The 18,586-nt window shown below is 38.7% G+C and overlaps 2 protein-coding genes across 2 annotated transcripts; one reads left to right on the top strand and one right to left on the bottom strand.

The window, feature by feature from the left end:
* The first annotated feature begins 11,207 nt into the window (after positions 1-11,207).
* On the top strand, positions 11,208-13,185 carry LOC145058475 (uncharacterized). The gene is made up of 3 exons (XM_079006373.1): positions 11,208-12,019; positions 12,675-12,763; positions 12,949-13,185. Exons 1-3 carry the CDS (start codon positions 11,356-11,358, stop codon positions 12,982-12,984), a joined length of 789 nt encoding a protein of 262 aa, XP_078862499.1. The 5' UTR covers positions 11,208-11,355; the 3' UTR covers positions 12,985-13,185.
* Positions 13,186-13,855: 670 nt separating this feature from the next.
* On the bottom strand, positions 13,856-14,783 carry LOC145058476 (zinc-ribbon domain protein). Its single transcript, XM_079006374.1, has one exon. The coding sequence runs from the start codon at positions 14,657-14,659 to the stop codon at positions 14,339-14,341; it is 321 nt and encodes a 106-aa protein (XP_078862500.1). The 5' UTR covers positions 14,660-14,783; the 3' UTR covers positions 13,856-14,338.
* Between the last annotated feature and the right edge of the window lie 3,803 nt (positions 14,784-18,586).

Here is an 18,586-nt window from a genome sequence, read left to right as displayed (position 1 = left end):
GTTCATAGACAACAATCGATCAACAGATCACATATCATAGCATTACTCTAACAAGATATCGGTCTAGCCGGTCACTATCATAACATTACCCTATGAATCAGTCAACATACTAAATGCATACATACGCCTTTCCAGGCCATGACCTTCCGGTCCACATAGTAATGCCTTCCGGCCTGTAACATATAATGACAACTACCCAGATTTCCATCCGGTAAAAAGGGTCGGCCTTGGTGCCATAAACCCTAGCGATATAGTGAGGATAACTCACCTCGAAACTGCCGACTGAACAGATAGCTCAAGCTGCTCCGATCACTGATACGATCTCCACCTCTGGATAGTCACCAATGCACTGAACTCAAACGATAACCACAATTACCAAAATACCCCTGGAACCACTGGTAAATCCTTGGTCAAAGACAAGGTCAAAGTCAACCCCTGACTGACCCTACTCGTCGAGTCAACCCTAAGACTCGCCGAGTCCCCAGGCTCAGAACTTCACTCAACCCGCGACCTAACTCGCCAAGTCACCCCAAGACTCGCCGAGTTCAACGACTCTGAGTCCACTCGCCCTTAACTCACCGATTCCTTAAGACACCCTTTCTACACGTCGAGTATCCCCTTTTTACTCGACGAGTTCCTCCTGGAAGAATCGCGGGGCCACCCCGACTCAACTTGCCGAGTCTGAAGAACAACTCGACGAGTCCCAGTTATTCTTCAAACTACTCGCCGAGTCTGTTCATCAGACTCGTTGAGTCCATGCCATGCAGTCGATCAAACTGCTTCCTGAGATAAGTATTGCCCCGAAATACACAAGCATGGGACCTTCTGGACCTCTAAGGTCCTAATACATGGTTATAGTCGTTTGGGTAACAAGGGTAACACTTAATCTAATCACAAAGGGGTTCCATAAACCCTAATTCCATAACACATCAACATAGCAGAGGATAATTCGAGTTCTTACCTGAATAATGTGCCCTCTATGTCCCCAAATCCTCAGAACGTGACTCCCTTGCTGTTCCTTTAGCCAAGCCCTTCTCTTCCTTGCACCACAACCCTTCAAAGATCAACAATGGCCCTTAAACTTTGCTCCAGATGCACCCAATCGATTTAGGGTTCTTCTCAGAAGGCCAAAATGAACAATGACGGCCAATAAGTGCCTCTTATACGTCCCAACCTGAACGGTTAGGGTTTCCGCTGAACAGCGTCGACTCGCCGAGTCCATATCTGGACTCGTCGAGTCCAGTCGCGATCCCGCGACCAAGTCTGCGATCCTACTCGGCGAGTCTAGGCTCCAACTCGCCGAGTCCCCTCTTAAAACACCCCCAAATCATAATTATATCAATATTTGAAATTCCGGGCTGTTACAACTCTCCCCCACTAGAACTAGACTTCGCCCTCGAAGTCTCACTCTGAAAATAGCTCCGGATGCTGCCCCCACATATCACGTTCCAGATCACAGTTCATTTCCGATCCCCTCCGGTGCTGCCACTGAACTAACACTAGAGGTATCTCCTTATACCTCATAGCCTCGCTCTTCCGATTTCTGATGGCCACGGGTCTCTCAGCATAATTCAGGCCCGCATCCACCTGAATGTCTTCTAATGGGACCACTGCCGACTCATCGGTTAAACACTTCCTCAATTGCGACTCATGAAATATCATGGATTTGTCTCAAATCCGTGGGCAACTCCAACCGGTAGACCCTCAGGCCTACCCCTGCAATCACATGAAAAGGCCCAATATACTGGGGCCCCAACTTGCCCCTATTCTTGAATCGAATCACTCCTCTCCAAGGAGAGGCCTTCAGGAGTACGAAGTCACCGACCTGAAACTCAAGCTCGGATAGGCGTCTGTCTGCATAACTTTCCTGTCGGCTCTGGGCGGTCAATAACCTCTGTCTCATCTGTTGAATCTGCTCTGTCGACTGAAGCCCGATCTCTGTACTGTCCATCGCTCTCTGTAACCGAGAATTACCCAAGATGCAACTATGCTCTAAATCCCAACAATCACTCGACCAATAAGGGTTAGGAAACCATGAACCACCGGATCCCCGATCCAAAGCCCACTTTGTCCATCCCGGACCAACTGAGAGATCCATTCTCACTCTCAGAGTAACTCTCACAAGTTCTCCTCTTGCCATCATATACACATGCTGAACTAGCCCCAACACCCGCAGGTTGGAAGACCCGATACACTGATGATATCCTCGAACATCTCCCAAGATGAACCACTACATCCACCCTACACTCTGATCAGAATCACACTGAGAATTTAAGATTCTCTCTCCCCCTGCATCCCTTCTGAGCCTCAACAGACATCCCAAACCGGATGGGCTCCTACTTCGCTGCCGCGAACACGATGCTCAAAGGCATACCCGAAATACTCTAACCATAACTCTGCTCTGCAGCTTTCCTTCTCGTGGACTTGCACTCCCCTTCGGAGTTACACACCTTTCTCTTTTCCTTCCAAGGGACCCTCTTGGCCATACTGCCACTCCAACCGGTGCCACGGTGCTTGCCCCAAGCGACACCATCCTTTTTGCGTAACCGCTATTCACATACTCTGGTTCTCATTGCAGGGGCTCTCAGTCCCATGCACTCTCTCCACTCATCCAAATCACTGCCTCAGCTAAACAAGATCACTAACCCGAGGCCAGACCTTCCAATGCAATCACACTGCAACATATACGATCCGTAATCTCAAACTGATCCAACAATACCAACAGAGTCTCCAGCATGACTGGACCGACTCTCATAACACATACTAGCCACTCGAGGCTATATCCTTGTGGGTCCGTACACCCAAACTCTGCGAACCCTCAGGTTCTAACTCTGGGAACCTTCCGGTTCCAGCTCTAGAACATGCGCAATATAATCCCGTGGGATTAATGCAGTACAACCCATCACGTACCTCAAACATACAAATACTCTGATCGCATAACCCCGGTTACTTACTCAAGCTTGATCCCGGCTTTCTCTCAGGCCTCCACAATCAAATGCCCTAGGTCTGTATCCCGCCCCGCATACCCGACACTCGCTCTCGTCGGCCTAAACTCTGAGCTGACATACACTGCTGAATCCCAACAGCTAAGCTCCCTCACATACTCATCGATCTCCCGGAGAATTCTCCAATTCTCCCCCACTAAAGCACTGACTAACTGCCACCGATCGTCATTAACGACCTTTCAGAACAATCCTGTACAAAGAGAACATTTACACACTGACTGCTTCCCACAAGCATAAGCAACCCTCAACAAAACACATCTCCTCCCTGATCAATCCACTCAAAAGAATCCGGTCTTTCAATTGTCCACTCTACGACTGCAGATGCTACCCGACATTCAACCCAGTGCCGCATCTCCACTATCAACTCTCACGAACGATAACCAACGAAATTCCCAACAATAACCCGTAACCAAACCCACCACCTGCCAAAGGATGAATACCACATCGAAAACCGCACAAGGCTACCGGCACCAAAACACCAAACTATAACCATACCAACCCATCAGGGAACAACGAATGCCAAAGCGAAAACCTGAAGCACCAATCCATAACCATGCCCAACCCGCGAAACAACGAATACCGCATCGAAATCCACACAAGATACCAGCACGAACAATACGCCACAATCAACACAAGGCAATCAAGACATCAAGAAAGCCTCATACCCGCAGCTGCCTCCGGCACTGCACCGTCTCCCTCTGCCGCAAGCCGATAAGCACGACCCTGAGCCCTTGGGGCTCCGCTCCATCCTGTCCTCCTCCTGAACTCCTCGAGGTGGCCGGTGCTAGAGCCTGCACCGGTCCTGCAGAAAGTTGTGGACAGTTGACCCTCAAATGTCCAATCTGCCGACACTGATAACAATCCTCAAATCCCGAATTGGCACTGACTGCCGGCAATCCCGTGCACCGTGCCCCTCCTTTCCGCACTTGCGGCATGCACCACCGGACCAACAAGCTCCGGTGCCATCCCTCCCACACTTCCCACAAGTGTGGCCGCTCCGATCCCCCCCATTCTAACATCTACGGTCCTGGACCGCTTCGGCGCCGACTGCGACTGCATCGGGGCCTGCCTCAGCTCACGCAACTGTAATTCAACCTCTAACTCACGCCACATAGCGGCCTCCTGCAACTCCAACAAGGTCTCACACCTCCGCGCAGACACGAACTGTCTGATATCCCTCTTGAGCATACTCAGATATCAGGACATCTAAGTCTGCTCCGAAGCGAACTTCAGGGCAAAACATCGCCCTCTCAATAAACATCCTGGTGATCTCAGTCACCGACTCCAAATCCTGCTTCAGCTCAAGGAACTTCCGAGCCAATCTCTCCTTTTCCTCCCGCGGAACATAGCAAGTACTGAACATCTCTCTGAATTGATCCCATAAAACCGCAGCCCTCTGCACATCGGAAAATGACCTCGTAGTCAATCTCCATCAATCCTTCGCTCCTAGTCTCAACAGGTTCAGAGCACACCTCACCCTCTGATCAGCAGGGCATAAACTCGTGGAGAAATACCCCTCCACGTCTGATAACCATCTCATAGCAACAATCGGGTCCTGAACCCTATCGAATGTGGGAGGCTTCGTATAATAGAAGTCCCGATACTGAAAACCCCGACTAGCTCCTCCCCTCGCCGCTACTACAGCCGTTGTAGCCGCCGCGGCAACCGTCTCTGCGAGAGCCGCATATCGCTCGTCGAAATACTCAATCATGGCGGTCTTGATCGACCCAAACAACTCCGGCAACTCAGCCCGGAACAATGCAGCAACCCCATCACGCAGGATCCCACGAATCCTCGCATCCCGCTCGCTCGTGCTCGTCCGATCGATAACCTTCGACGGCACTGATCCACCCGGAACTCGTTCTCCAGCTCCCGATCCTGATCCGGATCCGCTATCATCATGCCTCGAGATCTCCATAATGAAGACACCCTACCAATCTCAGACACTTCCCAAAATCCTGGGATCCAGCTCTCACAACCCTACCCTAGAGACCATGGTTTCCCTGATACGCGTATGGGTCCTGTGCTTTCAGTAGTACGGGCCCATACTACCTTCCACACCTACCCATATTTGTATGAAGTACTACCACAATACCCTAGGGAACATGCATAACAACTTTCAACCCTCACCACTAGAGGAACACTGAGAACATCCCATAAGGGACCCTAGGCTACAGGCATCACATATCAGGCAACATTATCATGAATTCCTGAAGATCCCTAGCCTAACTCTAGCATGCTGTTCTATCAAGCTCAAATAAACAAATATCATGTATGGTATCTTGGGGTTACTTACTGGCTCCGGCTGATCGTACCTCCGCGTCCTCCTTTTACTAACTTGAAAACCATTTTAATTTCTCATTTTAATTTTTCTTTTTAAAATCCTCCTCGATTTGAGACTGGAGTCACACGAATGTTTCCCCAATTCACTCAAACCAAGGCTCTGATACCAACTTGTAACATCCAAAATTTCAAAACAAATAAAACTTTTCAAAATCACCCATTTTATTAACATCGTTGCAAAAAGGTTTTCAATACATTATTAAACAGAGTAATTTCCTAGGTTCAATTCATAAAACACCAACGCGAGGAACGGTACGATCACGCCTTTGCCTTGCCGCAGACTCTTGAGAACCTGAAATATAAAACCACAACTGTAAGCCCGAAAGCTTAGTGAGATACCCCCAGAATACCAACCACGTATACGCCTTTCCAGGCCCTGACCTTCCGGTCCATGTGTCTCAGGGGACTTCCGTCCCTGCTGGGTAAACCTTCCGGTCCTACCCACGCCGACCTTCCGGTCCATCACACAACATAATCGCCTTCCGGCCCATAACATATTGCCTTCCGGCCCATAACATATCGCCTTCCGGCCCATAAGCATATAATGCATATATAAAATAACAACCAATCATATAGCAGTTCATAGACAACAATCGATCAACAGATCACATATCATAGCATTACTCTAACAAGATACCGGTCTAGCCGGTCACTATCATAACATTACCCTATGAATCAGTCAACATACTAAATGCATACATACGCCTTTCCAGGCCATGACCTTCCGGTCCACATAGTAATGCCTTCCGACCTGTAACATATAATGACAACTACCCGGATTTCCATCCGGTAAAAAGGGTCGGCCTTGGTGCCATAAACCCTAGCGATATAGTGAGGATAACTCACCTCGAAACTGCCGACTGAACAGATAGCTCAAGCTGCTCCGATCACTGATACGATCTCCACCTCTGGATAGTCACCAATGCACTGAACTCAAACGATAACCACAATTACCAAAATACCCCTGGAACCACTGGTAAATCCTTGGTCAAAGACAAGGTCAAAGTCAACCCCTGACTGACCCTACTCGCCGAGTCAACCCTAAGACTCACCGAGTCCCCAGGCTCAGAACTTCACTCAACCCGCGACCTAACTCGCCGAGTCACCCCAAGACTCGCCGAGTTCAACGACTCTAAGTCCACTCGCCCTTAACTCACCGATTCCTTAAGACACCCTTTCTACACGTCGAGTATCCCCTTTTTACTCGACGAGTTCCTCCTGGAAGAATCGCGGGGCCACCCCGACTCAACTCGCTGAGTCTGAAGAACAACTCGACGAGTCCCAGTTATTCTTCAAACTACTCGCCGAGTCTGTTCATCAGACTCGTCGAGTCCATGCCATGCAGTCGATCAAACTGCTTCCTGAGATAAGTATTGCCCCGAAATACACAAGCATGGGACCTTCTGGACCTCTAAGGTCCTAATACAGGGTTATAGTCGTTTGGGTAACAAGGGTAACACTTAATCTAATCACAAAGGGGTCCCATAAACCCTAATTCCATAACACATCAACATAGCAGAGGATAATTCGAGTTCTTACCTGAATAATGTGCCCTCTGTGTCCCCAAATCCTCAGAACGTGACTCCCTTGCTGTTCCTTTAGCCAAGCCCTTCTCTTCCTTGCACCACAACCCTTCAAAGATCAACAATGGCCCTTAAACTTTGCTCCAGATGCACCCAATCGATTTAGGGTTCTTCTCAGAAGGCCAAAATGAACAATGACGGCCAATAAGTGCCTCTTATACGTCCCAACCTGAACGGTTAGGGTTTCCGCTGAACAGCGTCGACTCGCCTAGTCCATATCTGGACTCGTCGAGTCCAGTCGCGATCCCGCGACCAAGTCTGCGATCCTACTCGGCGAGTCTAGGCTCCAACTCGCCGAGTCCCCTCTTAAAACACCCCCAAATCATAATTATATCAATATTTGAAATTCCGGGCTGTTACAGAATCGCATATAATTCAGTTTGTAAAATTACTTGATTAATCTGGAAAAGGTACAAATCACAAATCAGATTCAATTTTGCTATTTTCTCCGTGCAAAAAGACATGAATGCCCTTCTGATCCTTATCATTGAAAATAGCTCTAGAAAGTCTATATAGTCTTACCTACCATGACGATGCCTTGTGATGCCATAAGATAATATTCCTTCTAATGTTTCTATGTACAAATTTGCATCTTTTGCATTACGTCCTGCAAGGGTTATCAAATATTTACATAATACATAAATATTCCTTCAGATATTTTAAGTATAATGGATGTTTCTTTTTCCATTGATACATAAAGAACAACTTATTAATTCAAGTAATTCAAGGAAATTAGATTTTCCTTATGAAGTCTTAACTTTTTACAAATTTTCAGTTATTTTGCAAATAAACTGTCTAAATGAGAGTAAGTAATCATTTTATCCTTGATTTCCAACAAAAAGATTTCACAATACATTAAGCCAGGTTTTTGGCTTAACCTATTAAGTCATTCTATCTAAATTACGTAAAAACGAAACAGCCATATATAGTTTTCTAGATTAAATGCTTAATCCATAAAGCTCATTAAGCAAAAAAGAAACAGTTATATAAGTAACATGTTCCACTAACTCCAGAACTTTAAAGCAATATATGTTAAAAATTTCTTGTAATAACTTTTAAAAGTTGAAGTGGAAGATAATTGTGGTACCTCAAGCATATTTCTTAAAAATTGTTCTTCATAGAAATAATCTCTACGTACAAACACAGAAGGTAATTTGTATGCCAAAGCTTCACTAAAAGTTCCATATCCAATTTTTCCTGAAACGATTTATGTCAAATGAGTTTGGAATGCAAAAGGAGAGAAAAAAAATTATATATTTTTATCACTAACCAAGCATGCAGTTAGATGTAGTCATGACATCAGGGGTATACACGTGTTTTTCCAGCTTCTAGAAACTGTGAGAAAGCTCCCGTTGATCATCATGTGCCCTATAAATCTGAACCATAGAGGTAGATTTATGAACTCAAATATGATCAACTCCGTACTTTACCAATTTATGAAATCAAATGCTCCAGAAAGGCCATTAATCAATTCCTCATAAGGAAGAATTAGGATCAAAGAATAATGGTTTTCAATTTCGAGTCAACCTAATTATTCATAGTACTAGATTGGGGAAATTCGATTTTAAACAAATTATTAACCATTGAGGTAGATTTTTGCCACGGAAAACAAGAAATTCAAAGATCATTAAATCAAATATTCATAAATAGACAAAAACATAATCTGATAAAGCAATCATCAAAACTAATGTATTAGCAACATACCTCTTTTGACGCTCAACTCATACATGAACAATTGCATGTGTTCCATTTCTCCGATTTCAAAATAGGATCACAAATCTTCACTCCAAATGATAAGTAGAGAATGAAATATCGGTTGCAAAATTCATTGTGGTCGATCGTTAATCTGCACTATGTGAGTTGTGGATCAGGGCATATTGTGGGATCGATCAAGAATGAGATCGAGAGATCGGCCGATTATTGTACAATTGTGCACCAAATCTGAATGTTGCACAATCCTCCACATATAGTAGTTCATTTTTAGTTCTAGGTTCTCAAGAATATATGAGGTCTCAAATGATCATTCTCATATATATATATATATATATATATATATATATATATATATATATATATATATATATATATATATATATATATATATGTGAAAGATCAGAACTCAAAAAATGGTAGGAACCGAAAGGACAAATCTCGAACGTTTATTAATTTAATTGGATGGTTTAGATCTAATATGAAAAAAATGATTAACCTTTATATCATAAGGGTTATTTATGTAAATACGGGAAAGGTGGAGGGTGATTAGATAAAAACTAAAGGACATTAAGGTAATTCAATTTGTATTTGAACGTTACCTCCAGCAATTCATCCGACGAACGAATCATGTGACGTGCCTAATCCCCCCCCCCCCCCCCCCCCCCCCCGGACACTTGTCAACCTTATATCAAGTGGGTTTTTTTTTTGTTTTTTCCAATTTCATTTTTTAGCTAATAACTTTTTTTTTCTTTAAAAAAATCTGAAAAAATCAAAATTTTTAAAATTTAATTTTCTACAAAATAGCACAGTCATGAAAATTTGAAAAAAAAAAATTATTAATTTTTATATTTATAAAATACCCAGAAAAAAAATCTTCAAAAATTATAAAAATTTAAAGAATGTTTCTACTCACTATTCTAATGACTTTGTAAAAATAATTTTAAAAATAAGGTGTTTTAGATATCAAACTTGAATTTAAAAGATTAAAAGTTTTAAAAAAATATTGAACATAATATGATACAAATAGAAATGATTCAAAACATTTATAATTCAAAAATATTATGATTCAATATGTTTATGATCTTTAATTTTTTATGATCTATAAATATTTTGATTCAAATATTTAATGATTCTAAATTATTATATTTTTTATGATTCAAAATTAAATGATTCAAAAATATAATAATCAAAATGTTGTATTAAACAAAAACTTCAGTTAATTTAATATATTATGATCCAAATTAATATGATATAAAAATATATGATACATAATATCGTTATGATTCAAAATATTATGATTTATAATTTTATAATCCAAAAATAATATGATTCAAACAAAAATATGAATGAAAAATATTATGATCGTTAATATTCTTCTTATTTAAAATTTTGTAATTGTTAAACATTAAAAACTTAAACCGATATTTAGCTTAAAAAATCATAAAAAATAAAAAATAAATAAATAAATAAAAACAAAAACACCCTACTATCTTCAAGTATGTACTAAAGATATTAAAAAAAAACAAAAAAAATAGCTTTTTTCTAAAAAAAACAAAAAACTATATATAAAAACATTAAAACCGAACATATATCTATTTACAAAAAAAAAATGAATTTTTTTATCGGAAAAAATAATAAAAAAACAAAAAAAATGAAAAAAATAGAAAAAATCTCATTTAAATGGCGTTCCATTAACGTTCGCCGTACATGATTATTCCTCCGAGTCTGTATTATACTCGATGCACGTGCGGTGTGTGAACACGTTACGACCAAGTAATGTGTTGACGTTTGTGCCCTTGACGAAATGATTGGTTGAGAATAGTTCCTGTGGTTCTTACTAATTTTTGGGTTATATATATATATATATATATATATATATATATATATATATATATATATATATATATATATATATATATATATATATATATATATATATATATATATATATATATATATATCGAGACTTGGTCGTTCGTAATCGTTGGTTGCTTTGATGAATTTTTAAGTTGAGATGTAGAGAATTTGGTTGCTGTTTCAAGTGCTCTTCATTGAAAGTTGGATACTTTTCTACAACATGGTGTAGAATCGAAACTGATGCAATAATGTTTTTTTAAAGATTAAATGCATTTAGGTATAATAATAATAATAATAGTAATAATCACTGCCTACTAAATCCAACAACCTCTACTGTCTACACATTAAATATAAATTGTGCCGTCATACAATTGCCGTCTAGCGGAGTTTTCCATCTTTTTAAACTACTCAATCTCAATCCCACTTTTAAGTTTATAATTAATCCCATCGTTTATGTCCATTAAAAATTTATTTTAAATCATCTCATCAAATATTCTTTACGTAAAAAGCGGTATTTTCCATGGCCAGCACATTTTTCTAATAACAAACTGGCAAACCACTAACTGAACACAAACAACACAATCCTTTGCTCCCATTTCAGGCCTGCATGTCGCTACCCTCGAAAACCAACAGAAATAACTGAACACACACGAAATTACCAAAATACCCTCCACTCTCTACTTTTGCATCATATACCACACATACCCTCAACGAAACCACAGGCAGAGAGAGCTTCTGAATTTTTCCTTTTCACACACACACACTCTCTCTCTCTCTCTCTCCTTTTGTCTCCCTCTCTTTCTCCCTCCCTCCTTCCTCTTCCCAAAGTTGTTTCCCACCAAGAAAAAACAAAGATGGGATGTGGGAAATCAAAACACGCAGTTGTCACCGAGACCACCATCGTGAAATCCACAAAATCCGATGACGGGAAAGAAACCCGCAAAACCAAAACCGTCACGGAGAAAGGCGACTCGATGTCCGTACAAGAAGTCGAAACAACGACATCTGTTGTCGAAGACACCAAGAAGGAGACCACCACAACAAAAGTAGACCCCATCGGTACTGCCAATGTGGGGGCCAGTGTGGCCCCCACATTGGCAGACGAAGAAGTCGCAAAAGAAGATGAGAAGGTCACCGATGTGGCCCCCACAGATGACGTGGACGACGTCATGAAAGCCGTGAAGGAAGATGAAGAAGTTAAGAATTTGGATACCACTGATGCGGTCCCCACATCGAATGAAGTTTGCACGGAAGTTGTGAAAGATGACGAGAAGAAAGAATCCACAATGATAGATGAAAAGGAGGCTAAGAAAGATAATGCGACTCCCACATTGAGGGAGAATGTTATGGAAGCCACATTGGTCGTGAAGGGTGACAAAAAGTTTAAGGATTCCAAAGAAGAAATGACCTATGAAACACCAATGAAAGCCACCGAAGATTTTCCGATCACCGAGTTCACAACCCCAAAAGTCCAGGAACTAAAGGCCAAAGAATCGACCAAAGTGGAAACAAAGAAAGGTATGAAACTTATATGAATTGAAATTCATTATAAATTAATATCTAAATGGTCAAAACATATAAGATCTTGATCACCTCATATTTGTCCTAGCAAAAATCAGGTGAGAATCCATAAATAAGGTTTCATCTTCAAACATAATGTCACCTTCTGTCTTTGTTATTCTAGGGACATTATGATTTATCTCCCTTATATGACGTGTTCCCTTCTAAAATATATGATTAAAGGATCGTTTATCATTAAATCTTACATGGGTAAAGAAATTGAATATGTAGTGATATCCGGATAGAGTGTTGATATAAATGAGATCAGTTTTATTTTAGACGAATAAACTGTCCGAATCTGACTAAATAATCACTTTACAATCTACATTACATTCCAAGTTTCCAACACAGTTTTTACAATATTAAATGTTTTTTAGCAAAATTTATTAGTTTGAACATTAGAAGAGTTTGGTGGGAAAAATAATCAGCAAAAAAAGGTAAAGGTTGTTATTGTAATACTTTAAGCAATGTTCTTTTCTTTTTGCTAAACTCATTTAATTATTTTTGAACAGATCGAATAAAAAAGAAACAACCACTTATAACTGTCAAAATTAAACGATTCACTAAGTTCTAGTGAGAAGATTTTCATTTCTTTTTTCATTATATGTTGCAGAAGAAGATGTGAAGGTGACAGGAGCAGACATTGCTAAAACAGAGACCTCACCCGCAACAGAACCTAAGAAGGTTCCCACCACCGATGAGGTGCATATTTTTCCTTTATTTACGTCTTTTTTAAAAGTCAATCATGTCATTTTTATTATCAAAAGCATATTTCAGTATCAATTTATAACATAAGATCTTCAAGTAAAATATCAAATAGACTAAACATATGTTTCTTTTGGGTGAAACTGTCTTTATGATAACTCTTCTACAATTTTCATTTTTAGGCAAATGTTGTGGAAACAAAAGAGAAAGAAACATGAGATAAAAATGAAGGACAAGACGAAATCCTGGACAATGCATAAATGTGGCTCACGTCATATCATATTGTCGTGGTTTAATGTAATATCTTTGGAAAGTTGCTATATTTTTAGATTGTATACTTCTAGATCTACTGTGAACATACCTCAGAGATTACAATGTATGACATTTAGAAGTTTTCAAATATCCAGTTTCGTTCTTCATCTTTTTACTACCTTATTTATTTTCGAACAATACAAATAATGTCCTATTTGATTAACTCGACTAGAAAGTTTTGCGTTATTGTCATAAAAACCCTAAAACTGATGCCTTACGTTTAAAAAGTTACCTAAACTAATTTTGTATGTTTTAAGCCATTAAAATCAATAAATCTATGTCAAAGGAAAACTTTCGTAAAATTTTGAAGTGGTCATCCGGTAATGTCGGCTGATGTGGATTTTGACCATGTAAAGGTCATAGTTATGCTGAAGTGGAGATGCCATGTGTACCCTAGCTTCCAAACGTTGTCCTTAAGAGTATCACCTCCAAAATCAGCCTTATCCATCGCCTTCAATATGCCAAGGGAGAGGAAAGAAGTGGAAGTATGTAACATCATCTAAGCACTGCCACATCAGCATCCCAGGTGTTGTCTATGTGGACAAGATTTAGGCCACATCACCTCGATTTTACCTTATAATCTGTTCCATTCCCTTGTTTAACAGGTAATTTTATGGTTCAATGCCTTAGAATGCACAAAAAAAACACTAGAGTTTATGAGGTTTTTATGGCAATATGCAATAAATTCGCAAATAGAATGGAAGAATTGTATAGTTTACTAATTTCATCCATAATTATAATTTATAAATACATCTTATCACATGAAATCGTACACACTGAGAGAAAAATTCTTCAAAATAGAAAAGAGGGTAACTTTGGCACACAACACATATATTATACAAAATCAAAATTCAATGGCATGGCTTTTGCATGGATTTGAAAGATTTGTTCTGTTATGAAGAAAACCATTGTACCTTACATTCTTTTCTATCAGATTATCGTTAATCTATGCCTTAGAGCTTGTAAATGTAAGCAATTTTGCACAGATTTCGTTCAGTGTCATCATTCAAAATGTATTTTCGAATCATCCAACAGAAGATTCCTAGTTTTGTACATTTTTATTGGGAATTTTGTTTGGTGTTGGATCAATATGACGAAAACTAGGGCTCTACTGCCAATTCAAACTCGAAGAACACCCGATCGATCCACCTACATGTCGATGAAATACTACATGCTAACAGATTATACAAACTGAGCATTCGTCAAGGCAAATAAATTGCTTATTGATATGACTAATTTCGATTACCAGCTTCAATTAACTCAGAGAGCAGAGCCACAAAAGGGGCAAAACCTGAAATCAGAATCGACCTCCCGTGCGCAGAATTGACATCGGAGGCTTTCCGATGGCCGAAAGTCGGAAGAAATCGGGGATAACGACGGCGGATAGAAAAGGCCGCAATTGTTGCAGTGCATGAGTTGGTCTTTTCCCGGCCACCGCCAAACCGGGACGAAAAAGAGTTTTAAGACGTTATTGGTGTCCACAAGATCCGCCGGTGACCGGCAATTGATACACCTTCCCGCTTCTTGCTTCAGCACCTGACGGACCTCTCGAGTAACTCCTCCTACGAAGAAGAAAAACATGCTGCATATGTGAGGAAATCGCGTTGCAATTATATGCTGTGAGCATGAGTTTAGATTTATAAGGACTCAAATTGGAGGTTTCCGGAGGGTTCTACCAAAAGCAGGGTAAACTCCATTCAATTTATTTTTACTATCTATGTTTTCTATATTTTTTTCTAAAGAAAGAGAGTTTTAAATAAGAATGGAAATGGGTCGGGTACAAACGGTGTTGATTATCCCTCGGATTTGGCAAATGCAATCAGGGCCGTCTTAGCCTTACTGGCACATCAGAGAAGTCTACCGTATGTTCATGATGTTCATGCGTAAGCATGTGCCAGCGGCTTTCCCATACCATTTCCCCATTTCTATCCTCATTTCCGACCTATCCCCAACTCATCTCTGACCTAACAAGATAATAAAATCAACTTATACAAAAAAAAATCATGTTTAATAAGTGATAAAAAAAACAGAGGCCATAATTAGATAATAATTATATCAATCATAAACTCTAACAAGCATTAAAAAGAACGAAGTGATGATATGGTATAAGGACCGTCGAACAAAATGATGATTTAAGAACTCTTGGAATTAGAAATATAATTTGGTATAGAAACTCTCTCTCACATGGTCTAATACAAATCATTTCATTCTTAATGGACTTATTTCATTTTCTCTCTCTCTCTCTCTCTCTCTCTCTCTCTCTCTATATATATATATATATATATATATATATATATATATATATACTAGCCGTTTACCCGCGCCAAGCGACAGGTGCGAATAGTTTTTTCTGAAATTAATTTCTATAGACAAATTGTTTTTATATCAATTTTGAACCGGTTTCGGTTTTTTTTAAATCATTTTATTTGACCAATTTCTGTTATAATAAGTTCAGTTTTTTGAAGTGAAATTTAATTACAGTTTTAAGACCGTTCGGTTCGGTTATATTAGAAAAAACGGAGAAGAATAGTTTCATACATATATTAAAACCTATTACTAAATGACGGTTTGGTTTTAACCTACCTAGTTCTCAAAAAACTTTGGTCGGTTTTTTTCATTCACTTAAAAAACGATTTTAAATACACACTTCTAACTGGAGCGAGCAATCGAAAAATGATATTGTTTTTCACATGGGCATAAATTGATAATACTAACTTATCAAAAGTCTACTTAATATATGTTTAAGGACCTACTGAAATAGTATATAAATTTTAATGTAGGTAAATTTACAAGAGTATCATAAAAGTAGTTTATAATGAAAATATGTAAATTCAAAACTGATGTTTCTTTCTACCACAATATCCATGTTTGAGTCTAGTTATTAAAATAATAATAATAACAACACTCACATCTACTTTCAAACATAATTTCCTCAATTACCGCTTCTCATATCGACCATATGCTTTTTAAGTTAATATCCCATAACTATTTTCTCATATCGACCATATGCTTTTTAAGTTAATATCCCATAACTATTTTCTCATATCGACCATATGCTTTTTAAGTTAATATCCCATAACTATTTTCTCATATCGACCATATGCTTTTTAAGTTAATATCCCATAACTATTTTCATTAAGAAGTTGATAAATATTTATATTTCATTCTATAATAATTTTGACAATAAATAATTTTTGTTAGACATATAAAAAAAATAATGCTAGTTTTTTCTTTAATTTAAAAATACGATGCCTTCACTTGAAGCTACTCGATGTAAAGGAGATTAGAAGACAAAAGAAGTGGGGAACTTGTAACAATCAACACAACTTCATTGTAAGGGCAACACCAACAATTGTAGTAAAGAACCATGGTTTTGTGCAACAATAGCTTGAAGGAGTACCACCTACGTACCAAGAAAAACTGATAAAGAGGCTTGGATCAACAACTAACTTCAAGCACATGGGCATAATTGTCCATTCTTCACATGAGAAAACATCCTTGATCATATGATATTCATCCAAAACATGAATTCAGTTGCAACACCAGGATCATCTTGAACTCTAGAAAATTTGATCCAAAACATGATAACTTGAATGAAAAACCAAAAGAAACACATGCCAAAAAAAGACCACTTATCAAAAGCGACCCACCCATATATCATACCACAAATAAAAACTCAAAAACTCAGAGGAAGAAATTGCCCGCATACACAGAAGTACTAAACAACCTAAATGTCTTCTACCCTTGGGACAAAGATACACACACACCAAGCTCACATATTATAATTGTGTATTTGGTACACCACCAATGAAAATAGGTTATGTTTAGATGGTAACTACAATCCCCTGAGTTGGGTGGTTGAGGTGGCTAAATAGATGCAATAAGCACGATTTGTCATCTCTTACACAAAAGATAAACAATTAGGGCCAAAAGAAAAAAATTAACCATTATGTTCAATCTATATCAATGGTTCTCAGAAGAGATGTCAGTCTGCATACTCCACAAAAAGAGATCAGCAAATCCAGAAGATCAAAAGGATCACAAAAATACCCTTTCTTCCCTTCCTTCATCATATTGATTATTCCATTCCACATAATTGATTATAGTATTCCTCGATGTAGGCCCTGAACAATGAGAGTTCAATAATCAAAAGACTATAAGATTAAAAAGAAATGCACAATAATCATAATACATAGATAATTAGGTTTTTTAATACCTTAGTTCAGTATGTATATGTTTTTTTGTTAAACCAAAGAGAGAAAGAGGGAGAGGGAGTGGACAAACAATGTCAAACTGGAGTGAAAACCTCAATCTCATAGCATTCAAATGTACTTCCTTTAATGCAGTTATCAAAGCCAACGCCTATCTGATAGGTATTCCAACTTTTTGTGTCTTCCCAATTGTCTACCTAAAACTATGATATGGTTTGAAGCGTCAAAAACACAAAAAAATAGCATGCCCCTTCATTTTACTTTTGCGTGTACTTTGTTTTTGCATCTATTAGATGAATCTCATATACATAGTAGCTTAAAACCCCCATAATTATTAAAAATAGTGACTTGCTGTAGAAATAAATGAAATAGAAAGTGAGAAGATTACCACCATGACTGGACTCATGCATATAACATTCAGTGACATAAATATACACACATGTATTTGTTCAAAAGTTAAATTTATGTTCAATAGATAGAGAAAACTAACCGTGTAAATAAGTATCAAGTGATTCCAAGATGATAAACTCATAATTGAAGGACGTATTGGTCACTATGTACAAAATAACCTTTCAAATTTATTATATAAAAAAAAAAAGCAATAAAGCTGAGAACCAACAATATACAAAAAAACATAGATGGCTCAAAAGCTCCTCTTCAAGATTGAATTTCTCAAGAGACACGGTTTTAGATGGAATATGTAAAAAAGTACGGATGAAATTTGAAAACAAATAAACAAACCTCCAGACCAACATCGAACAAAAACCACAAGAATATCATCTATACCCACACATCCAACAGAAAAACGTATAAAAAGACATAGATGACTCATTTCTCCAACACAAATCAACAATACGAACCTGGGAAACAAAAAAGTGACGATGGTCGCGTGGGTTTCAAGTGGGTCTAAGCAATGGTGCGATGGTCTTGACTTTAGAATGGTTCGAGGTGTGCTCCTGGTATGTTGTGAGACTGGAGCTGGTGTTCCTGACGGCTAATTAGGGTTGGAGAGAGTAAGTGATGGTTGAGAGAAAGGAAACATTTTATAGAGAGAAAAGATTTCAAAATTTTAAACAGAGAAAAGAGCGTGAGAGTCAGAAAAAGAAAGGATAAAGGATTTGATATACATCGGAAGCGGTAGTATCAGTTTATTTAGATAACGATAGATCCAGGATTAAAGGGGGGCTGAGTAAAAAAAATTGTTGGTGGTCACAAAATATTTCAATGCATAAATTTATTGCACAAATCGCATAAGGAGTTATACCTATGAAAATTCAACAAAATCTTGTAAATGCAT

Source organism: Lactuca serriola, chromosome 6, assembly GCF_051521515.1.
Source record: "Lactuca serriola cultivar US96UC23 chromosome 6, Lser_US96UC23_V15, whole genome shotgun sequence".
Lineage (NCBI taxonomy): Eukaryota > Viridiplantae > Streptophyta > Magnoliopsida > Asterales > Asteraceae > Lactuca > Lactuca serriola.
Note: the sequence above shows the minus strand (reverse complement) of the source record. Positions and strands in the feature narration are given on the sequence as shown.